Raw genomic sequence first — 23944 nt, 5'->3', positions numbered from 1 at the left:
CATCAGCACTTTTTTTTTTTTTTTTTTTTTTTCCTTTCGAGAATTCATATTGCAAGGAACGCCTTGAGTTGTATATTGCCCAAAGCGATCAAACAAAAATACTATGTTAATGCAAATTATGCTGCACAATAATGAGGAAAAAAAGTGTTCATAATAAAACGCTCGTTCCCGTGAGTCAGTGAAGGCAACATCGCCATAGCAACGCTCCTGTTTACTGCAAGTAGCAACAGAGGCGCAACGACACTTTTTCGGAAGGGAAGGATAAAACATGGATGAAAGGAGAAAAGAAATCAGTCACGAAGAAAGGAATGAAGTTCAGCGGCGTGTCCAGGAGGCAAAGTAATGACTGGACATTTTTTCCCCCAAAAAAAGAACCTAAATAGGACATGCTCTAGCAAGCAACATTGGTGTAACTGGCTTTTAAACCTAAGTCTAAGCAACTGAAATACTTGTCATTTTAAAAATGGGAAAGATAGTAATAAACAGTATATGATTTGTACATGTATTCTGGCAATTTTTTTAAATTTTGTACTTAAGGTGAGTACACACACAGGACTATTACTGAGGAGACTGAGATGGATTTCAGGTTGTTCCTAACTTTACTGGGTCATTGTTACATTTTCCCTTCTGAGGTGACCGAAGTGACCCACATTTAACATCCAGGTTCTCTCTTAGCTGCTACACTACAGTGGATTTATGACTAATGATCTCAAGCTCCATCAAATATTTTTCTCATCTCAAAATTGTCGATTTCATTCCCAAGAGACTCAATTGCAGCCCTTCATGCTGAGAACGACTTGTTTGATACGTTCATCCGTCGTTTCTGTCCACAAACTCAAGAAGACCCGACCTCTCACCTGGAGAATGAAGTAAGTGTGAGTAAGTGAGTTTGTGTGCTCACACACGCCATTTAAGAGTACTATACTGACTGATATGGAACAGATTACACCAGTAATTTCATTCAACAGCTCTCCAGACAACAGGGAACCTTTGTAAGTGCAGGAGTTCCTGGTCCACTGATCACACTGATGCACAAGACACGTGGCACAGACACAAACATGGAGGAATCCCTGAACAAAAGCAAACAAAAGCATCTGTTTGCTTTTGCTCAGGGATGTTTTTCACTACACAATGGCTACTCTACTACTCTGAATGTATTTAAAATTCTCATAAAATTTAAATTCTAATACAAATATTTGCAAGACATTAAGAGAGATGTAGTTTAAATAAGGTGATATAAAAACTTGAATATAGTTACCATCGTGATTTATTGTGCTATTGTCAAACGGATGCAAATGAATTCTGACTTTCTGTAAAATTCTGCAGTGGCCGGGCCTCTGTCTGAAACACTAGATTTTATGAGAATCAAATAAAAATATGTTCTTTATTTTTTCTTGCGTGAAGAGGTGGAAAAAAAAGCAACAATCAAGAACTTCCAGATATCATCATATGCATTTGAATTTAAATTCTAAACTGAATTCTTGTTATTTAAGCCAAAAACTATGAAGAAACAGGTAACAAATATGTCAGCTTGTGTGGTTGCAGCACTGACCACAGCTCCCCAATACTTCTAATACTGATAACTGTACGTCCTATGTTTCCTTTAAGTCAGGTCTTGTTGTGGTCCTGTGGTTGAAACCAAGACAGGCATGTCTTTCCGTTAACCACACACCCTTTGGTTTCTCAGAGTACCTGCTCATCGGACGACCTTCCACAGCTGACACTGAATCAGAAGGTCTACGTGTCCCAGAAAGTGGTGGAGGCAACACGCCAAAGTCTGGAGGAGCTCAAGCAGCACCACCAGTCACTTCAAACCAACTTCAAGGTCACTAATTATTGCTAAAATAATCCAAAATAGTGAATTAATATGTACATTTATTTTTGGCAGGTTATGTCAAAAGAAGCTGAAATGCGTTTAGCAAGGATTAAAAAAGAAAGGAGTGATTTTGAGCGCCGAATACAGTCCAAGGCAATAAATGAGCTGTCAGCGATGGAGACAAAGAAGGTGCTGCAAAGCATTTTTGGCAACACAAAGGTACAGTTCTTCATTGACATTCACTCGTGACATGCTATCAATGCATATCATTGTTTTGGCTCCGTCTCTGGGTTCCACAGAGCAGTCAGTTGGTGAAGCTTGTTGGCTACAACCAAGTGCTGAAGGACAAGAGGAGGAAGCTGTTGATGCAGCTACAGCGTCCAGACAAAGAGGTTTCCTTGGATTTGCTCTGTCAAAGTGCATCTATCCCGGGCCGACATTTCTGATGTGTTCAGGACCATTTCCAGGACCAGAGGGAAGAGAACGTTGACAGAAACTCAGATGAACTCCAAATCAAGTATTCAAAAATACAACATAACCTCAATTCACACAAGGTAACATGACAACACAAATATTATGTGAACCTGCTTGATATTGAGTATATAAGTATATAAGAAGGCTGCAGCAGTGTGTTAACAGAACACACGTAACAACCCAGTAATAAGACAATATTAAGCAGGCAGTTTTGGTTGAATCGTAAATTTAAAATGAGTTCAACAACAGAGTGTGACTCCATCTAAGTGATACATAACATCACAATGAGATGTTGTAGTGCTGCATGTTTTGTTCAAGTTTGCTTGCTATCTAAATTAAAAAAAAATGTTCATATTTACAGGATAAACTGCAGAGTGTCCTACACCAGTCAGCAGAGCTGAGCCATGTCATAGCTAAAAAAGAGAAGCAGCTCAGAAAGGTGGAGGACGACTTAAAATCAGCTGAGGAGGTCTGTGAGTTATAGCTGGGATCTTGATGTTCTTTACACCATTCTGCATTTGTATCTGTTGCTCTGTTACTTGAGCATGATAATCCACAGGGTTCAGTGCTTGGCCCGGCTTGAGTCCCCTTATTGTCATGTACATAGGTGTTCCTATATGTGCTGGTTGAGGGTTACGGGTCCTTTAGATGTTGAGCGAATCACAGGGTCCAGACTAAAACCTGTGACCATTTTGACAGCTATTCTACTGTGTTACCCGAAATGGAAGACATGTTTTTGATCAGCAGATAAAACAGATAAAATGAGCTGTATAAACAGTATGAGAAGGCTGTTATACATTATATATTCACAGAGGCGTCAGAAGGAGGAAGATCTTGTCAAACTGCTGAGCCGCCAGGTGAACGAGTCACTGCCTTTGGATGTCACACATTACATCCAGGTGAAGGAGAAGAAAAGGAGCCTGCTGAACAGCATCCGCGCCTGGGAGCGGAAGGTCCGAGTCGCTGAGGTGGGTAAGGGTGGTTGGTTGTAGCAGTTCTGTTGTGCAGCAGTCAGATGGTGTTTCTCTGTTCTTGTGACTAGGAGACCCGGAAGGAACTGAAATATACTGAGAGAGCAGCTCTGGACTTGGACGGATAAAGTCATGTGACGCCTTGATGAGATGGAAAATCATGTGAACTTCAAATGATTAACTCACCATTGTGTTCATGTCAACTATTATACTGCTATTATAGTGTTATATATCTGTTATAATGTCATGTTGATTTCTTTCTTCTATGCTACCTTTTGGAAGACGTCCCTTCAAACTCATGACTGTCTCATTGATCAGCGTCATTTGTCCCATGAACATGTGAATTCTGTTTGATTGTCCTGGCTTTTGATGTTATAAATTTCATCCAGAAAATGTTGTTGTAACATTATTCGATGAGTGACAATGCTAACAGACAGGTAGGATGTGAAAGGCTTCCCCAGTTCTTCCCTTTATCCTTCAACAAAGCCAAGGTGGCGGGTGTTTTTGTGGCATTAAGAACGGAAATAAAGTAAGTAAAAAGGAGCATCAAAGTAAATGATCAAGTCGTAAAAGACACAAATAGGTTTCGAATAAAGGTGAAAGATAAGACGAAGGCAAAGATACGGAATAAAGGATGAAGAATGACAGAGGGGATTCAGTCGTACTGGTGAGAGGAGAAGAAGCTTTGCCTTTGTTGGTTCATATGATGAGACTGTAACCTGTGAATCAGATGATGTTCGAGTCAAATAGGTGATGATTAGTATTGACTGATAAACATTATCATGTTACATTTTATTGCCAGTGAAAAAAAATCCATCCATGATGGATGCCCTATTGATCCCAGCAGCCCACAACTCCAGAAGATGGAGGATAAAGAGCAGTAAAAGAATGAATGGCTGATGATGTTCCTTCATTTCTGCTCCGTCTAGATGTCCAGATTCTGCCCTCCTAATAGAGAATGACATGTTTAAGCATTTTCTCAACCTCAATCTGACGGCGCCAGAGACAGAGAGTCTGGACACAGAAGTCGCCACCCTGATGGAGTTTCCAGTGAGTAGCCTGCTTCCACCCGTGCACTGTTTGAGTTCTCTCACCGTGTGGTGACCGTTCAGAGCCCCGGTGGGAGACGGAGGTCGCGGCCCATACTGTCCGACACTACCCAGCCACTGACAACGCACCAGAAACTGCACATGTCCCAAAGAGTGGTCGCAGCAACCAAGCGGGACCTGGACCAGCTCAGGCAGAAATATGAGGCAGTCCAGAACAAATTCAAGGTAACAGGTGCGTCCTGGGACGTGAATAGATCACACCATAACGGATTTGCCGCCGTGTTTCCTCAAGGTTTCCTCAAAGGAGGCGGAGGTTCGCCTCGCGAGGATTAGGAAGGAAAAGAGCGACTTTGAGCGTAAAATCAATCCTGTGAGGATCAATGGAATATTAATGCTGGAACCTTCGACGGCGGTGCAGTCTCTCGTGGGCAAGTCCATGGTAACACGTCAGCTCTCCACACTGGCTCGGGTTTCCAAGAAACCACGTATTTGAAACTGTGTATTTTGCCTTCTAATGCTCAGCCCTCATTGTTGTTGGAGTACAATGGGATCAACCAAATGCTGAAGTGCAAAATGACTAAGCTGCTGCAGAAGCAGCAGAAGATGAAGGAGCTGGAGGAAGCTGTGTTTAAGGTGAGTCTAACTGAAAATTTAAATGGTTGTGAAGCATGTGGATCATTTAAAAATAATACTACATGTATACATATATACATGCAGTATATATATATATATATATATATATATATATATATATATATATATATATATATATATATATATATATATATATATATATATATATATATATATATATGCCCACTTATGACAGAGATTTAATCCAGAAAAAGTGCCATAGGATCGGTCATAATGTTCATAATTCAATATATATAATAACCCAGTATAATACAAAGGTTGTACAAATGAAACGCAGTAAGCAGCTCTCTGTATTCAGGAAGTCTTTCAGGATGTATTTGAAGAAAAAATTGAAAAGGACACAGACGAACTCCAGCTGAAATATTCAGAAGTGCAGCACAATCTTGATGCACTGAAGGTAACGTCCGTCTCAATACTCTCATAATACTGTGATATAAGATCAGATAAGATATGTTGAGCTGAAGGGGCTGAACATATCTGAGGGCTGAGGGCCCTCAGATATGTTCAGTGTGAGTCAGTCCAGCCTCAGTCTTTCCAGACCCCAGCACACCTTCCCTCTTCCTATGGCGACAACAATTGTAAGAATCTGCAAAAAGTTGCCACTGTACATGTGCTTCTGGTCCCAGGAGAGGAGAGACAGAGGTCTTGTCTCTCACATAGGGCTTCAGCAACACAGGAAGGGAGAGTCACCTTAGTCAGACAGGTGCAGCTTAGTGGACCAGGAAAAGGAAGCCGGTGAAGAGCGAGCATCATGTGACCCACAGTGTACTTAGATGATACTTAGTGTGTTGGTTCTTTACATTTGCATTGCATGAACCAGTTTAAACTGGCCATAGCGGACCGTTTTCCGTACAAATGAATCCAGTCATTGTTTTGTTTGTGTGAGCAGGAAAAAATGAAGGCCGTTTCACAACAGTCTGTGCTACTAAGTGAGAGGTTCGACAAGCAGAAGCAGCTGTTGGTGAAAATGGAGGAAGAATTGAAATTCGTTGAGGAGGTTAGTTTTTCACTCACTTCTAGCATGTTTATCCTGGTCACCGTAGACGGTAAAAAGATTCTGTGAACTTCAAATAAAAGCTGATTCTCCCCTGACTACTGAAAATAACTCATCAGTAGTGATGTTTTTGTGAAACAGTGTCTTTTCTTACAGCACTCAGTAGGTGGCGCTCTTGTATAAAATTAAAAATGATAGACTTAAAAATGAAATCTGCATCCTAAGCAAAGCAGGGCCCACTGCACCACATGTTGCCTCTCAGTGAGGGTCTCGTAGTGGTTCCTGATGGAATTCACTTTTGATTTTCACACTCCTTCAAGGACCCTCTCAAAAGCCACAAGGCTGCTGAGGGATACCTCCTCATTTACCCCCCTGGCTGCCGTGGTCTCCCTGACTGGTGACTGTGAATCTCTATTGTAATGTAATTCAAAGTGGGTCCAAGTGGTCCAATTTTTGGGGTCATTGGTTGCCTTTCTTTTCTCCTTTTAACTAGTTTCTTCTTCTTCCTTCCTTCCTTTTCAAACGTTTTTACGTTATCCGAGTCTGCCCTCCCTGACTCCTGACATGAGCTGAACAAAAGTTGGTCGCAGCAGTATTAACTTCGGCATGGAACGACTCTTTTCACATCAATTTTTCAAGAAAGAGCGCCATCTACTGAGCTGCAACATCTCAGGTCTAGCTGGCCGCAGCTTACCTCAGTCTTTAACCTCTGCTCATCCTTATACAGAAGCGAGTCAAAGCGGAGGCGCTCAACAAACAACTGCGTGGTCAAGTCTCAGAAACGTTGGCATTCGATGTCAAATTGTACATTGAAGTCAAAGTCAAGAAGAAACAATTGCAGAAGAGCATTCAGACCTGGGAGAGGAAGGTCAAGGTGGCAGAGGTAAAAGCAGCTTCGTAACAATCTCCATTTCATCTGGATCCATGACAACAACTTCTTTGGTTTAACTAGATGGTCAAGAAAAGCCAAGGCAAGAACAAGCCCAGGAAGAGCAACTTGCCTCGAGCCAGCAGTGCAAGGGCTCCTCACAGAGATCTAAAACATGCAGTGAAGCTCCCGCGCACTCTGCCCGGAAGACTTATGTTATATTCAGGATTTTAGAAAATGTGACGGTGATGAGCTATGCATACTCAAACGTGACGTTGTACAGATGAAGGAGAACATTGTATGAAATTGTTCACCCTTAAATAACATCTGATAAAACATTTCTACTTATGAATGTTGCAAATAAAGGAACAAAAAAACAAGATTTCATTGAAAATTCTAGTTGTTTTCCGAACAAAGGCCGATCATGTATCAATAAATACAAATGAAAATGCTTGGAAAAAAACTCAGTCAGACTCAACAAACTATCTCCTTTATTAGAAACAAACTGCTCCAGAGTCTTCAAGAACTCTAAACGTTATGCTGCTACATGCTGTATATACATGTATGTACATCGAAGTGCAATGTCACCAGGTGTACACTGTCAATGAACTCTGATATAACCGTGGAACGGACGACGAAGAGGATGAAGGTCCTTAAAACATCAGTCGAAAGGCACTTCCACAGATGTCCACGAATGACAAACACACGGTTGTTTATTTATACAATAAAGTTGATTTCTCTGTTTAATTATTATCCTACAGCACTTTTGTTCTAAATCCACCTCTTGTCCAGCCAGAAAAAAACAAAAATAAAGATTATAAAAATAACGAAAGTTAGTATTCTGTAATCATTATTTAACTTGGGGTTGCTATGTACAGGAAATATCTCGCGCCCTCTGCAGGTACATACACAGTTTCATCAGATTTACACCAACAGTCACCAGGTCCATGGCTACTACTGGCAACGACGAGCGCCACCTGGAGTCTAAACAAACACCAAGAGGGTCACATTCATGCGTTTAATGCATATATACTTTATGTCCTTGTGAAAGGTGGTCAGCTGTACAGTTCAGAAACATCGTAGTGGTTTTACCTCATCACACTCACACAGGGAATGAATGAGAGAACTCATGTGGGAAGAATGTGCTGGCACCAAATGATCTGTTGCGTTGATGCATAGATGGCGAACAAGGTGGTGTTGCTGCTTCTGGGCAGAATATCCAGTCAAAGTCTTCCCTTAGCAAATGTAACACTGATTGTTCTGCAGGAGTGATAAACACGAGGTCCGACGTATGAGGTCAGTGAATGCACCAGGTGAACTGCCCATATGAGCTGAGCTGGAGTCTGTTAACTGTGATAGCTGTTCTGAAAGCACTTTCAACACAGCACTGTCTTCATTCTGAATTGCCATTGGTGAGAGTTGTATATACAATTTAGCTTCAACATTGGATCATTTCTACAATCGTGACGTGATCAGCACCTTGGTGAGCCCAGACAGGTTTTAACTTCAGAACACAAGGGGCATGTTCAAATGGAGTGGGTCAGAAAAAGAGGCACATGCACCATTTTGTGTTGAAAACTAAACGCACGCTTCCCAAAAATCGGTAAATCAAAGAAGTCATTGATGCTTTGGAACATCAGTTTAATAAAGTTCAGGCCTGACTTCTCTGTATTCTTTTCTTGATTTTGGCCCCTTTGGTCAGACCCTACGCTGCGTTCAAGAACCCGGGAAACTCGGCCTTTGGTGGTGGGATGTGAGGTTGGGATGACTGATACATTATCGAATCCATTTCAGGTTCTTAACATTAGTTTTCAAAACAGCTTTGTTTTGTTTCTGTCGACCAATTTATTTTGTTTGCGAACTGTAGTTCTTAGCTAGGATTTATGTCTAAACTTGTGTTTAGTCAAGGACCTGTTGGCTGAAATCAATCTGGGACGTTTACAATCCAGTTCTTTAATCGTTTTTGTCGCATTCCCAAAATATCACTTAAAAGTCGATTCTGAATTTTGGTTCCGCCTCCTCTACTTCATGGTCACATGGTGCAGGACTTGTCCTGAGGGTCCTGGGAAGACGCAGCTGCGGGAGGAGGGGCCTGACCAGACTTAGGCAGCACCATGGGTTTTGGTCGGAGGGCGGGAGGTTTAAGGTGAACCCCCATCCGTGGTGCGACGGCAGGCTTGAATGTGCTCAAGGCTTCGCTGGAGGAGCCGGTGCTGCGGCGGTACGGTGGCTCGGCGTTGGCAGTGGACCTCAGCGTGACGCCGTGGACGGGGCTGAGGGACTCGCTGGAGCTGGCTGGCGTGGGGCCCCCGCCACTGCTGCCCGAGGACTGCCGCTGCTCCAGGGTGTCCAGCACCACATCGGGGGCGTGCTTGGCCGAGCTCTGCCGCTCCAGCTCGCGCAGCTCATTCAGAGCTGTGTTCATCGTCTCCTCTATGTCCTGCAGGGAAGAGAGGGACAGGTGAGTGTGGAGGCCGATGAAAAAGGGGAGAGAACGCATGGCATTTAGAAGCGAAAGAAAAATTTGAGGAAAATCAACAGACAATTACAAACGGAGAACCACAGGGGTCAGTCCTTGGATCCTTCCGCTGGATATCAACATGCACAGCTGAAATGATCATTTATCAATTTAAACTTGGTGGCTAGCAAACTCAGACTGACCCCGGGCAAATGAAAGACTGCAGAAACAAAAGAGATGCGACAAAAAAGAAGCCATAACATGAAGACAAAGCAGACGAGGCACACAACAGAATAAAATGACAACTTTCTAAATGCAACAAACTGATCTTCTGCCACCAAGGTTATCACACTTTCTGCTTTAAAGCTGGCATGAAAATGATCATATTTAAAAAACTATACATTTACAGCATCAAACTTGCTTTCCATAATTGTAGCAGATGTTTTCCTCCCTATCAAAACTATGGTTGCTTTTACCTAGATTTCCACACTGATGCCACAACTGAGTCCACGCCAAGTAACAATAGCAACATGTTACATGCGTCATTTTTTCTTCTTCTTCTTCTCTGCCTTTCCCACGTCTAACTCTGCTTCTCGTCTACTTTCTCTCAAGCATCCAGTTTTCCTTTCACTCTTAAGGGCTGCTCCTCCATCACACCTAACCAGCACTCTCCATATCAGCCATGGAGACTTCACCCTAACCTGTCTGTCCATCACCACAGCAAGAAGCTCAGCCCTGATGTTACATGAAATATTCTTTTAGTTGCAAAGTATTATTGTATTTCTTGAAAAACTCCTCAGACGCTGTGTGAATATCACTGCTGCGCCCCCTGCTGTCTGCTAGTGAAGCTGGAGCGTGAGGTTAGCGCACACAGAGTTGCAGCCAGACGAAGCAGAAGACAGGGACCAACTATGTGTTTACAGGGCGGGGCAGGGCTTTGATGGTGGAGGGAGCTGCGGTCGGCTCGCCGCTCTTCCCGCGCTGACCTGTGCGATGGTCTCCGGGTCCAGGGGCTTGCCACCGTGGTGGTGGTGGTGGTGGTGAAGATGGTGATGGTGCGGTTCTGAGAAGCCCGTGTACTGGCCCGAAGAGGTGGAGCGGCGAATGGGGGGGCTCTCCATCTTCTTCAGGGACTCGTGACGGCTGATGTTTGTCAGACTGCCGTGGCCGGTGCGGCGCCGGCGCTCAGGGCTGTCCATCTGATTGCGGCTACGAAGCATGTCACGTGGGCTGAAGTGGCCGAGAACAGGGGAGCCCATCTCAGGGGTGGCCCCGTGGCCCTGCTGAGAGGGGTGCACCATGCAGTGGACGTCGCTGGGGCGGGCAGGCGGGCGGCGAGTGGGTGGGTCGGAACGTTTCCTGTGCCTGGACGAAGCAGAAATATAGTCAACGACAAAATCATTACAACTATGTTTCAAGCTGAATAATTCATCAGGCCTTGGAGTTTGTCATTTAAAACAATAGTGTAGTATCGCTTTAAAGGACAGTGGAATGTATTTGTTTTTTCAGGGTCGCTTGCAGGCAACATTTATAGCCACCAGGAGGAGCACTCGCCTTTCACAACAGCCACGACCAGTTCACTTAATTCATGGATTTCATTTAGGGGGAAAATGTCAGGGAGACGCCCCACAGTTTGACGGGATATGAAGAGGTATTTGCTGCGTTCAGGCCCCTGATACCAAGACACACTTTCACGTCCATGATGCTGCAACAAGTGTGTGAGAGGTAGCTCCTCCACGTCGCCTGCTCCCCCTAGTCACAAATCGCTGGAATTTAAGAAGAGATTTTGATGTTTGTCGAATAGCTATTTTACTTACGCTTGACTGACTCAGCAAAACATCAAACAAAAATTTCCCATCAGCAACTGTCACAACCAGCTGGTATCCTTCACCTTATTGGCTATCGATCTTTGTCTGGCACCTCAACAAACACCATCTGAAGCCAGCTACATATTTTACGACAACTAAATATATTACATGTTGTTGGAAGAAAAAAATAGACAACTATAACAGTATTACTACCATTTATAAATAAACATTTACAGTAACAAGCGAATATGAAAAGCATCAAGCGCATTTTCAGGTGAATCACGACCCAGCACCTGGAGGTTCAGTCAAGGTGAAGGTTGGTCCCAGGTGAGCATGCGTCCATTAGCGCAGCTCTGCTACTGAACCGTGACTTGACTATTTGACTGTGAGTGATTACCGCCCACTTGAGGCTGTTCAGGTGAGTGTTTTGTCGCCTTGAAAACTGCGGGCGGCGAAAAGGTCTAAATAAAGCTGCGGACATCAATGATTCATCACGGGGGGGCTGCTCTGAATATGAGAGCGGCGAGAGTGTGTGGGAGGCAGACACGAGGGGGCGGTGGGGCTCACCCCGGGCCCCGTGACAGGCACCGGAGGAGTGTTGCAGATGTTGTTCGAGGGTTGACGGCAGGTTTATTATCGCTGACGTGAAGCGCCTGGCTCACTTCCTCGAGATGATACCGGCGGTGTAGCAGAGTATGAATCATCCTCGGCAGCTGAGAGGTTTTCTCTGAATAAAACAACAATGTTGCTTCGTTTTAAGGATACAGGGGAGAGCAAAGAGTGGCGAGAGACCGGAGCCAAAACAGAGAGTCGTGACTAGAGGTGCGTGTCTCTGTGCAGACGCCGGCTGAATGTTATTATGAGTCACAGCAGGGGCCGCCTTGTCATCGACAGGAATCTGCGGTTACCTGTCATCAGGAAACAGCAGGTGTTGCGTAAGCGGTGCTTTATTTTGACGGCGGTAGCTCATTTGAAAAGGTGCAGTCAGAGGGTTTGTGCACCACATCACTCGACTATCGTTTACTGCAAGGTCGTGGGATGAGGATCCCCCACTTAGTCCTGCCTCAGGAGGACAGTTTCCTCCTCCTGGTCATTTAACTGCACCATGGACACATGGATGCAGGTGAGTTCCCTCAGACTGAGGACGGACAACCGAATGACACCACACGGATACCGACCTGCTGATGTAAGCCTCCGAGATCCTGGTGTCAGTGGGCGAGCTGATGTCTTTCCCCGAACACTTCTCCTCTCCCCCGTGGCCGCTGCTGGCCTCGCTGTCAGCCTTCTGACTCAGGGTGTCTGAGAAGTTGTCATCTCTGGGACACACAGAGAGAGAGACACTGAGACTAGAGGTGCAGCTGACAGACAACCGCCCCCCAAAAAATGTATCCCCAAACAAAAAGCAGCATATTCAGCCAAACGTCCAGAGATTTTCTTCCATGACAGACTCCGATATTAGATTCCAGCAAGTCAGCATGTCTCTGAGCCTGACTACAGAGATCCGGGGAGCCACTAGAGTCATATTTCTGGACCCTGTCAGTATCCTGATGATACATGAGATGGAGTCACACAGCAGCTTTTGGGTTCAAACCTTCATAGCTCTTCCGAATTAGGCTTTTGTTAGGAATGTGTTTACTTTTGGGTTTGTACTTGAAGGCCTTATTTTGTGTTTCAACATCATGTGTTTTTAGTCATAAATAAAAATGGAGGCTTCAAACTACAGAAACGGATGAATATCTATTGAACTTTCCAAAAATATGTGCTGCCTTCAGAAGCCAAGCTCCAGACTCTTGCCAAGACCTTCTTCGTTGGGCAGCCAAGATGTAAGATAATGACAATGGTACTTGAAATGGATATTAATTTATTAATAGGCAGAGAGAAAGATGCTTTACAGCTGAATTTGCAAGCCTTCCTTGGTCCAGTTAGATTTACCATCAATGTTCCGGACCACTCCTGGGCATGGCATAAGCCCAACCTCAGACCTCTGATAACTAACCCAAGAACAAGTTCAGAACCACTACCAAACTGCACAGGAAGCTACAAATACAGGGTGGAAATGCTACACTTGCTATCATTAAAACACATTAGCCATTAAGAGCCATGTAGTGATGAGCACATTCTGTCCAGTTCAGCCTCAGACCAGATATTTTCCATGAGAAAAAGCTACTATCAAAATGATTAAATTGCATGCTCCTCGATAAAATCTAAACAAGTCTTTCTTTTCCCTTTTTAGTTCCAATATCAATTACATGGATTTCCGCCAATTGATTTATTCAGATTTTTTTTTTTTTCTGTGGGTATTTATTTATTTGTCATTTTCTCCTTTATTAGTTATTATTATACTATTTTGTCCTTTATTCGTTTTTATTATAATGTTCTTTTCCAACTTTCTCATATTATTATTATTATTATTGTTGTTGTTGTTGTTGTTGTTGTTGTTGTTGTAATAATAATAATAATAATTATTATTATTATTATTACTATTATTGGCTAGCACCTTGAAGCTGAGAACAAAAACTACTGACTCATCAATGGTCACAAGAGAAATTTTAAATAAACCAAAGAAAAGAGTCATGTAATGATGATGATGACTTCAGCAGTGTTTTGGATTCACCCCAAAATCAGGGGCGCTTCTCTGTCTTTAACCAGAGAGCAGGAAAATACGGCTTTAGCCACTTCCCCCATCACCAATGTCCCTCCTGGTGAATTATTCCTCTGGACAGAGTGAGAGCGAAAGAGAGGAAGACATTCCGAATGACCTTTCAGTTGGCCAGCCACTAAGCGCTCTGAGTGATTCTGCTTCTAATAAGACACTGACTCAAGTTTATTTGGCAACGACAGTCGCCAGGGCAGAGTGCATGCAGTCAGAGGCAGGACTGGAGACGGAGGACGACCCCGCTGCAGAGCTGCGATGACAGCAGCGGGCAGGACAAACACGCCTGGTGGTCCTGTGTGAACAGCTCCGCTGCTGACTGATGGTCTTAGACTCAAAAGTGTGTTGTTTACCTCGATGACACTCTGGTTGGAAACTCTGGTTTCTACAAAATACTGAACATAAATAAGAGGCAGTGATCACTGACCTGACTAATAAAAGCACTCAAAGAGTGCAGACATCCACCCAGCACCTTATTTCCAGTGACACTGTGCACTAAATTCCTCTCCATATATTAGCATTCTTCTGCTGATATGTGTTGCAACTTTACAAATGGCGGATCTTCCAGTTCCACTTCTGCGTATGTGAGAGTAGCTCGGTTTTGCTCAAGGAGCTATTTTCACATAGACCAAAACAATAGAATCTGCCAGGGAGACCATGACAGGCAAAGTAACCATGTCAATGTTCCACTCAAAACAGTGGCCACGCAGCAGAATTCATGCATGTCACCAAGGAGTCCTTCTAAATGTAGGTGCTGTATTCACAACTCAGGCGGTGCACAAGCTTCTCCTCCATAAATGATTTTCACCCATGCAAAGACACTAAAAAAAAATCATAATGAACACCACCACCAGCACAGCAGACAGTTGTTTTTACTGTTGCCTTCTAACTGTGGCTTAAACGTCTAAATCTGAATCCAAGTGTCTCTTTTAACCTCACATAAATAGTGATGATCGAATCCCCTATCAGTTGACCATATGATCTCAGCAGGACAGCAGGTGGAAGCAGCATTCCACACCTCGTTGACAAACCATCATTGTGTCTCATGATGGTCTGTTTCTTGAACCATTGTCAATATGTTCAATAATTATTTTATATTAATTATTGGAAATCTGTTCTGGCCGACAAATACAACTCACCAGTTATATTTATATATTAAACATATTTTTTAAAATACATAAAAAAAACAATTATATGCATATTTTATACTTGCAACATGTGGACAGAATACTAAGAATACTAAAAGGATGATATGAGTGTAAGATTTGTCCATATATTTCTGTATGTACCTTAATATAACTAAAGTTTTCAGGGAGCTAAAAAATGTGAGCACTCCATTTAAACATAATAATAAGGCAAACAAACAGAGAAGTGTCGACTCACATGTCCTGGACGACGATGTACTGGTGTGGCACCAGGCCGTCGATGCCGTTGTGACGTCCCTCCCACCAGTCTTCTGACGCCCGCTGGTACAGCAGGAGGGAGGCGCCCTTCTTGAAGGACAGCTCTCTGGATGAGCGCCCGACATAGTCGAACTTGGCAATGGCTTCAATGGGCTCGCCCTCTGTCGGCCAAGCGGATTAGACAGGTCAGGTACAGTTCATTCACAAGTGGAGACGGATTTTCAAGGATTCGGCGACACGTTCTGTGTTGTTTAAGACTGAAGCAGCTTTTATTTAACTGGAAGACTAAATCAGGTTTTAAATAGAATTCATTCAGCACCAAACTTGGTTTCAGTTGCTGCCTCAGAATTTAAAGGAAAAACAACACAACAAAGTAGCCATTCAGTGTGGCATCCAGTGGCATTGTCTGCAATATAATGCAGAATTAACTAACCATAATTTCATCATTAAACCAAGACAGAAACCCTCCTGTTTCAGAGGCGATTCACAGCAGAATTGGCGCAGAATAATGCCTATAGGGACGCTACAAAAGCTATAAAACAAACATAGGTGGATGAAAGTCAGTCATAGAAACAGAGGGGAGTCACATTAAAGGGGTTGAAAAACCAAAACTAAATGTTTTTCATGAACAGAAATTCATAAAGTAGCGTTGATGAGGACAGGTAACTGCCACCAATAGTGGGAGACATTTGACATGACATAAGGTGAAAGAGTTAAAACACTGTCTTACTACTGGAATAGAAAACTGTAGGTTCAATGCTTAAAATACAATATTGGGGTGACTCACTGCATGCCTATAATAATTCAATGACTTTTTGTGTATACGCTCCTCAAGCAAACACATATGTGGCTAGCATAAAGTCCGCTTCTTTAACTCAGTATTTAAACATATTTTGTAAAAAAAATAAATAAATAAATAAATCAGACGACAGAAATCAAACAACAGAGCTAATAAAAATATGTGACTTACTCCACACTTACTCCACAATTAGGAAGTAGGCAGCTGTGCACGCCAGTGTTTCACAAATTTAAGTAAATGTTTCCACAATTCATCCAATTCCTCTGCCCTCCCTTTGACAACATGTCTTTCCAGTGCACACAGGTTTAATGTAGTTTGTGAACCTCAGTCTTTACCACGTCCCAAAACACATGACTGACCCCTGCACAAGTTCCATGTTCATGTGGATGTGTGACTGCTCGTGAGCACAGAGAGCACAAGTGAGGAGGCGGTCAATAGTGAACTGGCACTACAGTAACAGGTCAGCACAGGCCCAGAGGAACTTCAGCTGGGTATTTATAGGAACTGAGATGAGATCCATACAACTGGGGACCACAACTGAGTCAATCATTATACCGTGCTCGTGAAACTCCCCGAGCGAATCACTGCTTTAGAATAAATAACTTTGACAAAGCCTGGTTTTAAATGTGAAGTTTACAATCTGGATTCAGGTCGCACTGAATATTGCCTCATGACTAGAAGGAATCGAGAACTTTTGAAAACAGCGATGTCAGACTATCTCTTCTCGCCATTAAGCTAATATGCATGCGCTACAGCAAGTCAGGGATAAAAATAGCTTATTTATTCCTCCCTCACTGCTACTTCTGCCCTCCTCTCATCGCACTTCAGCTCAGACAGGGGGTCCCTGGGCAGATCCAGCCTCACCCGCCAAGCAGCCTTTATATATATATATATTGCGAGTCGGCTTGTATAGACAGTGGAAAGGCATCATGATACACCTCTCGCCGGCGCACAAGCGTAATTCCCAGACGTGCAGGGCGGCCACGTGAGCCAGGAAATACACTCCTAATTCAGAGCAGAGCTGGGTTCTTCATCTCTGCACTGTCCTTTTCAATCTCATCCGCTTTTATTGTATTTTTTATCAGCCTTTAACTTGTAACCTTGCTTGGCTCGCTGGCTTGTCAGGAATGACGTGGCGTCGATGAAATGTGACAAGCAGGAATTTACTGGCTGAATTAATTGGGCTGCACGGCAGCCGACAGTTCCACAACACACATCCACACAGAGCCTTTCTTGTTTTCCCTCTTTTCTCCACAACTTTCCAACCTTATCCGTCTCCGCTCGCCTGCTCTGACAGCAATGATTCGGCTAAAAGCATAAAAGGTTGTTGGTGTCCAATTTTCCCTGCGCTGTATTGTGCTCTTGACTGCGACTGAGATTTGCACAACTTCAGGAAAAGCCTTGTCAGAGATCAGTCACGTGTCCCACACAAGCTGCTGGGGTTGCTGTGTTTGTCCTACATCCATAATGGTGCACAGAAACAGCTGACAGTGGCACACCACTGATAAATAATAAGCCTATTCTCTGAAACTTGCTTTGGAGTCTGCGTGCCAAGCAGGAAACTTCTGGATGGATTTAGAAGACAAGAGAACAAAAAAGGAAAAACACCATCGGCTCATGTGACGGACCATAACAAGGGCATCCTGTGATACTGAAACAATGTGATCTATAATCGATGTCGGTTGACCTTTGACCTGAGGTTTGCCAATGTATTGGCAACTGCATGTTTAAAATTCAAGTTGCTAGTTAACATGTCAGCGCAAGCAATAGTGAGAATATGACTAGGAAATAAAAGCACTGACCACCACAAGCACACGCCAAACAGCTCATTTCACATGACGTCATCAAAACACAGTAGGGCTGCAACAGCGAGTCGGCATAGTCGACTATTAAATAAGTCGCACACGGGTTTATGAGTCGACTAGTCGTGACATCACCGTTCTCTGAGCACGATCTACAGCAAGAGGACCATCGCAACCAGTCAAAAGTATAAGTACTATGATTTCACATAAGAGGCGTCGCATTTTGAGCCATTAACATTGAAATGTAGTTTCAGAAGATTTTACACTGTACAAATCTTTACAACAATCTACATACATTTTGTATTTCTCACTAAAATCAGAACATGCCGACTAGTCCACAAATTGTTCAAGTAGTCAGTGACAGGTTGACAATCAAAATAATGGTTAGTTGCAACCTCATAATCCAGAATAATTTTCCCACAATAGTCAAATAAAAGTGAATAATAATAATAACAGACAAGACAAACAACAAACAAAAACAAAGTGCACTTTGAGGAGTTAGCTAGCAACTTTAACAGGACAGTGAGACCATTTCGCCTCAAAACCTGAATATCTGATGTTAATAAAACACCATACCAGGCAGAATTACATTTGTATTTGTGAAAGGGAAGGGCTGAGAAGTGAACTTTAATATTCCTACAGTAACTAACTTGGATCTATCTGAATATCAGGTTTGTGAGTATCATTGAATGTTGAATTTAAATGTTGGCCTCTCCAACAATTTATTTTTAAGAGCCAGTGTGGCGCTAACAAGTGCTGGTCGCAGAAGCTGCACCACAAAACAAAATCTTTCAGCAAGACTTTTTGATTTGTAAGTCCACACATGAAAATAAAGAATAAAAATAACACATTTTGGAAGAGACAAATACGTTAAAACCCATTTGCCAAAGCAAAAGCAAAGTAAGCAGCTCAGCAGCACAATAGTCTTTGGAAGTTTAAAACTTAAATGAGGTCATGGAGGATTTAAAAATAACTGATGACAATAACTTGACCACAATTCAAGACTCCTCTGGGAGGAACTGCGCTCAGTCGGAACATCCCCGCTGTCTGCACAGAGACAGTGTTGGCCTGTTCTAGAAACAGGGCGATCAGTCCATTAATTCCACACAAGTTTGTTTAATTTAGAGCAGAATATTTAACCTTTCATAAACACATTCCTTTTATAATAGTCAGATGATAAACAAAAATTTTTTCACATCATTTTTAATGAGATTTTTTAAACTTCTTGTTCGACTTTAAACCTCGACATCAGCGCTGTTTGATTTTCAGGTCGAAGCGATGGCGGCTAAAGTGATAGGTGGCGTCTGTTGAGTGTTTCCCGACACGTCCGAGAAACATCCAGTTTCATCTTGATGCGTTTTTACATATTTTCCTTGGACACGCAACACTGTGGTTGATTGGTAATTAAACACAGAAAATGTTATTCTGGAAACAAACGGAATTTGCACAAAATTCATTTGCTGAGATTGAACAAATGTCTTGTCACTGTTTTATGAGCGTGTGGAAAAATAAAAATCTAAGGAAAAGGAAAGTTCGCCGTATAGCTGGCCAATCTAAAGCATATAGTTTATCAGTTTAAAGATAGCAGGACCCCATTCACCTGATAATCTAAGGGAATACTGATGCATTCCCTGGTAAATGAAGACATAATCCCTCATGTGTAAATTGGTTTGCCTCAGGGCCGCCACCTACTTGGGATCACCTTGCAAGGCATCCAGGCTTGGTGACAGAGCCACCTCACTTGGCAGGAGTTCTACTCTCTGAGCATCTTTCCGAGGAAACACCATGTGTTCTTTTGGACGCTTTCCAAAACCCACAACAGTTGTGAGTGTAAAAGTGGACAGAAACTCCACATTCATTTTTGAACTCAACCAGAAATGACCTTGGACTACAATCTTGACATGCATATCTGACTTAGATAATGCAGCATTTCACACTCGCTTTGGGAAGATTCAACGACTCAACATAAAAGTCGTATACGGAATGACTGACTCACCATCCTCACTGGTGTGCGTCTCCGCACCTCCCTCATTGTCCACCTCCTCGAGGGCTCCGTGCTCGCTGTAAGGGCTCTCACTGCCAGGAACAAAACACTGACTCAGCGGCAAGGTCATCCACAGTCGTCTTATTAATAAAGCTCTTTAGACACACTTAAAAGAGATTAAAAATACATTCAATAGGTTTAAAGGTTTTAGCCTGAATACAAAAACAAAAGTTCTTGCATCTGGACCTGGCGGATGTGAATATGATTATGATTATGATTATGATAAGATATGATAAGATTTCACGAACATTAACACATATAATAGCAGCAGTAAGATTTTTTTTTTTAGCTTAAAATTTGCAGCGTTTTTGGTCTGTAACAGTCTCGAATCTAAATTTATATCTGGTTACAGGTCAAGTATCAGGTGCTCTTCTACTTGCATTCATACAAAAGGCCAGCTAACTTCTTTAAATATTGGTGCGAGTCTCCTTGCTTCTTCTTCTTTTTGGCCATCAACAGAAAAGCAGCATAAGGTGATAAAAGGTTCAAACAGTCCAGTGTGCTGGATTCTCCATTTCTTGACGGTAAGAACACGGTAATTCTCTCAAGATCTCATAGATATTATTAGTTGTTAAAGAAAAAATGCAGACCCTTCTGAGGCAGTGGTGCCTTGCTTTGTAAACATTTCTCTCTGCCAAGACAGAACTGGCAGTTCAGTTCCACAGTAGATTTACTGCCTGGGACTGAGTGTGTATTTCCATGCTTAACTTTCAGCAGCCTTCCCCTCGTTTTACAAGAAATGAAGCAGCAAAAGGAACAAGTCTCTCTGGGGTTGCGCAGGTTTTTCTGCAGGTGCAACACCGTGCTGAGACTGATGAGCAACTCTGGTCAGGGGTGACTGCTTATCCACCTCTGGTAATGCAAGGAGGAAAAGAAACAGATAACAGGGAGGGAGGAGCCAATGGGACAGTCCATGAACACATGAGGTGGTTCTTGTGTGGCAAGGGGGCGGGGGGTCACCGGCTCCCTCTATCTGCTGCCAGGATGACAGCTTTTATCAAGTTAGTCAGCCGACATGAAGTGGCAACACACTTCTGTGATGTGTGTCTAGTTTCTAATATCAGCTCACCACACACATACCTGCAGGCAGAGTGGCTCTCTATTGACAGAGGTTTGGCCAAGTGCCTTTGATTCCATTCAGGGTGGAAAACCAACACTTAAAGATTAAAACTTGTGATGTCACCATAATGTCAGCCATCGCTCATCTATCTACGGTATATGCATCATCACGCCTGCGGTAGCAAGTGATCAGGTCAGCAACAGCAGCAAACACTTCCTCTCACCAGTACTCTCCTCCAGCCATGCACTTCTCATAGATGGGCCCGTCCAGTTCTTTGGCGTCGGGGAAGATAGTCTCGTGGTGTATGATGATGGTCTTGACAATCTCGTTGACATGCGCCTGGCAGGAGACTTGGTCCTGGCTCTCCGGCGTGGGCATGAGCGTGGGGCCAAAGCAGATGGCCAAGTTGTACGCGTCCATCATGTTCTCATCGCTGTACTGGGAAAGACTGAAGAGAGAGAAGCCCATGGAGTTCCTTTGACTTTGACATGTTGCCATCAAACTACATAGCGTTGGTTCTGTGAGCTACTGACATCAATTGATAAAAGCTGAAGAGAAATAGACGTGAACCTACTGGTTGAGGAAGGCGAAGAGGTAGCGCATGACGACGAGGACTGATCTCGGAATGGTCAGCAGAATCTTCCGGATGTACAGCGCCCTCTCGTACAAGTTCTCGATTCCTAGAGACAAAAATGGATTTAGACATAAACCAAGGAATGTATTCACATCAATGACTTCCAATCCACATAACATGGAGAATGAAGAACTTTCTGGTTCAACTGTAGAAAATGAGGGATGAAACACTCCCTAGGAAAAAAGCTACAACAGTTGTATTGTATTTGGTCTATTCACAGTCTGTGTGTAATGACCACTACCAATGACTAGCCAATAATATACTGCATACACACGAAGGAACAACAGAGTACTATAACAAAGGAATAAAACTAGTGTTCTCCTGATTTTTTCCTTCAACTTTACCATTTTGTCCTTTGTATCTCACAAAAGTTGGGTTGAAAAATAAATTAAAAAAAACAAAAACAAAGGAAAAAAACCCACCAATACTTTATTTCAATTTAGATGTCTTCATTATTCAATGACACTTCAAATTAACACATTAAAAGCTCAGTAAATGTTCAGTCCAGGCAGCCGCTTGTCCATGATGTCACACTATGCATGGTTCAATTCAATGCAGTAAAGTCAACAAGGACTTACTGGATGACAGTGCAGTAACAGCATAGATGATGCATTGTTTACGTGTTTCAGGATTAAATGGATTGATTTATACCAAAAGTAGGACAATAGGAGTCGAGTTCTCCTGTCACCATGGAGAAAAAAAAAAGTAGAAACTCAGTTTTGTATGTTTTGTCCCTGTTACCTGTAGTAACCAGTTGTAAAAGTTGTAAACTTTTGGAATGCTATGATGAAGGTCACACATCTATTTCAATATTGCAATTCACAAGATATATTATGGCAATGTAACGTCTGTCATCCCCACTTATAGGACCTCCTGAACCTATGACGAAACAATGCATCCACCAAGCTTTTTGAAATTGATGTTGTGGCATAATTTCACTCTGGTAGTTTTATGTTTTTCTCCTCCATTTTGTGACTTGCTACTGCTGAACTTCTATTAATGCTTCTTGTTCTTCACTACTGTTTACTGGCTTGACAGCCCCCTCACAACCGTCCTAATAAAAGTGAGAAGTAATGGCCCACCTGGTCTTCATCGATACCAAGACAGCATTTATTTGTTTTGCAAGATTCAAGAATGCTTTCTTAATAAGAGGGCAGAGCAATATTTGAATCCGTCAGATGTTTTGTTTGATCACTCAGGTGGGGAAAGCTGCCCGCAGGACTTTCATTATCGTCTCATTTGTTCTGTTGAAGCGATGTGTTTTCTTTGGCGGAGCAGCAGCCGAGTCGGCTGCTAAAAATAGCCGCGTCACCCTCCAGCCACTCTGCCATCTGGGATTTGGGCTGCTGGGATACTTGTGATGCACGTCATCTTTTATGAACACCTAACAAGGAAGTTACACGTCCCCTGAGATCTCTCCAGAATCTACTGTTTGAAGAGTCGCCCCACTTCCAGCGTGCGCATCACAGCAGCCAGTGTGAGCATTTTCGGAAAGGTACCTGCACATATTTCTTCAGCCGACTTCATGAAGAGTTGTATTTGGAATACAGCTCACACACATGTGAAAGCAAAGAAAGCAAAGAAGGGAACTCCACCAACTCTGGTGTATTAAGTCCACCCGGGAAAACGTGCTGCCGAGCTCGGGATTATAGCAGCTACACACCAGCACGCGCGTACACACATTTCACACACAGCCAGCGGTGCACACACACGCTTCACTGCGGCACAGAAGATGCACAAAGAGCGATCTGTTTCGCAATTCAAAATATGACAATGCCACTTGTGTCGTGACGATCAGGGCTTAGCTTGTCAGTGATGCTCCTCTATGATCATATCAACAGTCGGCTTTGTGCGACTCATGGTGACGAATGAATTCCCTGAAAAGCAATTAAAGTAACCAGCACTTCTGACATGCACACAGAGAGACTACTGCTCTGCCAGCCTCAACTGTAACACGACTTTATGACAAGAGAACTAAACCAAAACAGATTGAATAAATAAGAGTATTTAAAGAACAGGGTAAAGGGGAAAAACTTAAAACCCAAATCTTCTATATTTGTTTCACATTCGCAGCGATATGACAGCAACACGTTGTTCTTCTCGGGGCATCATGTGACTTCCAATCTCAGCTGTGATTTAGTCAAGCACAACTGAAGTTAGGGGAAGATACAGCGCTTCTGTCAGCAGAGGCAGGGGATGTTGACCAGCTGTTCACTAAATGAGAGATTCGCTTTTTAACCCCTTGTTTTTTAACCCCTGCTGACGCCACCGGGATTTGACACATAGATTTAAATTCAGTGTAACTGGGTTCCTTCTATCGAGACACTTCATGTAACTAACCATTATGGTGTCTGCAACAGTCAGCAAGCTCATAAGTGAAAAGCTACAAAAGCGTCTCGGAACAATAAACAGTTCGATCTGAAAACAGGAGCTTTCTGTAGACATACTGTACGTTGT

At 43.0% G+C, this 23944-nt stretch overlaps 3 protein-coding genes across 5 annotated transcripts in view; 2 read left to right on the top strand and 1 right to left on the bottom strand.

Moving 5' to 3' along the window:
- Positions 1 to 849: 849 nt before the first annotated feature.
- LOC128771390 (coiled-coil domain-containing protein 113-like) lies at positions 850 to 3434 on the top strand. The gene is made up of 8 exons (XM_053886809.1): positions 850 to 869; positions 1688 to 1825; positions 1889 to 2035; positions 2116 to 2208; positions 2272 to 2370; positions 2652 to 2767; positions 3105 to 3258; positions 3333 to 3434. Exons 3-8 carry the CDS (start codon positions 1892 to 1894, stop codon positions 3387 to 3389), a joined length of 663 nt encoding a protein of 220 aa, XP_053742784.1. The 5' UTR covers positions 850 to 869; positions 1688 to 1825; positions 1889 to 1891; the 3' UTR covers positions 3390 to 3434.
- A 492-nt stretch (positions 3435 to 3926) lies between these two features.
- On the top strand, positions 3927 to 7684 carry LOC128770546 (coiled-coil domain-containing protein 113-like). Its single transcript, XM_053885125.1, has 9 exons — positions 3927 to 4011; positions 4191 to 4311; positions 4374 to 4535; positions 4603 to 4749; positions 4833 to 4943; positions 5263 to 5361; positions 5854 to 5961; positions 6686 to 6841; positions 6911 to 7684. Exons 1-9 carry the CDS (start codon positions 3992 to 3994, stop codon positions 7058 to 7060), a joined length of 1074 nt encoding a protein of 357 aa, XP_053741100.1. The 5' UTR covers positions 3927 to 3991; the 3' UTR covers positions 7061 to 7684.
- The window catches only part of srgap1a (SLIT-ROBO Rho GTPase activating protein 1a), a 74878-nt gene continuing 58218 nt past the window's right edge, over positions 7285 to 23944 (bottom strand). For 2 of the 3 annotated variants that reach the window (XM_053885122.1, XM_053885123.1), the window contains exons 16-22: positions 21428 to 21533; positions 21077 to 21301; positions 19746 to 19825; positions 15129 to 15309; positions 12271 to 12408; positions 10271 to 10649; positions 7285 to 9266 (exon numbers count right to left, since the gene is read on the bottom strand). In XM_053885122.1, the coding sequence (XP_053741097.1) occupies positions 8859 to 9266; positions 10271 to 10649; positions 12271 to 12408; positions 15129 to 15309; positions 19746 to 19825; positions 21077 to 21301; positions 21428 to 21533 (1517 nt within the window). In that variant the 3' untranslated portion in view covers positions 7285 to 8858. Of the gene's footprint in view, positions 9267 to 10205; positions 10650 to 12270; positions 12409 to 15128; positions 15310 to 19745; positions 19826 to 21076; positions 21302 to 21427; positions 21534 to 23944 lie in introns of all 3 variants that reach the window. The other variant, XM_053885124.1, reaches the window with a different exon arrangement.

The sequence above is a fragment of the Synchiropus splendidus genome, chromosome 14, assembly GCF_027744825.2.
Source record: "Synchiropus splendidus isolate RoL2022-P1 chromosome 14, RoL_Sspl_1.0, whole genome shotgun sequence".
Taxonomy (NCBI): domain Eukaryota; kingdom Metazoa; phylum Chordata; class Actinopteri; order Syngnathiformes; family Callionymidae; genus Synchiropus; species Synchiropus splendidus.
This window is presented reverse-complemented; position numbering and strand designations above follow the sequence as displayed.

Coding starts and splice junctions, on each gene's coding strand:
- LOC128771390 (XM_053886809.1), top strand. CDS start 1,892: ATGTCAAAAGAAGCTGAAATGCGTTTAGCAAGGATTAAAAAAGAAAGG. Junction 2,209..2,271: donor TACAGCGTCCAGACAAAGAG/GTTTCCTTGGAT, acceptor TGATGTGTTCAG/GACCATTTCCAGGACCAGAG. Junction 2,371..2,651: donor ATAACCTCAATTCACACAAG/GTAACATGACAA, acceptor TCATATTTACAG/GATAAACTGCAGAGTGTCCT.
- LOC128770546 (XM_053885125.1), top strand. CDS start 3,992: ATGATGTTCGAGTCAAATAG. Junction 5,362..5,853: donor ACAATCTTGATGCACTGAAG/GTAACGTCCGTC, acceptor TTGTGTGAGCAG/GAAAAAATGAAGGCCGTTTC. Junction 5,962..6,685: donor AATTGAAATTCGTTGAGGAG/GTTAGTTTTTCA, acceptor ATCCTTATACAG/AAGCGAGTCAAAGCGGAGGC.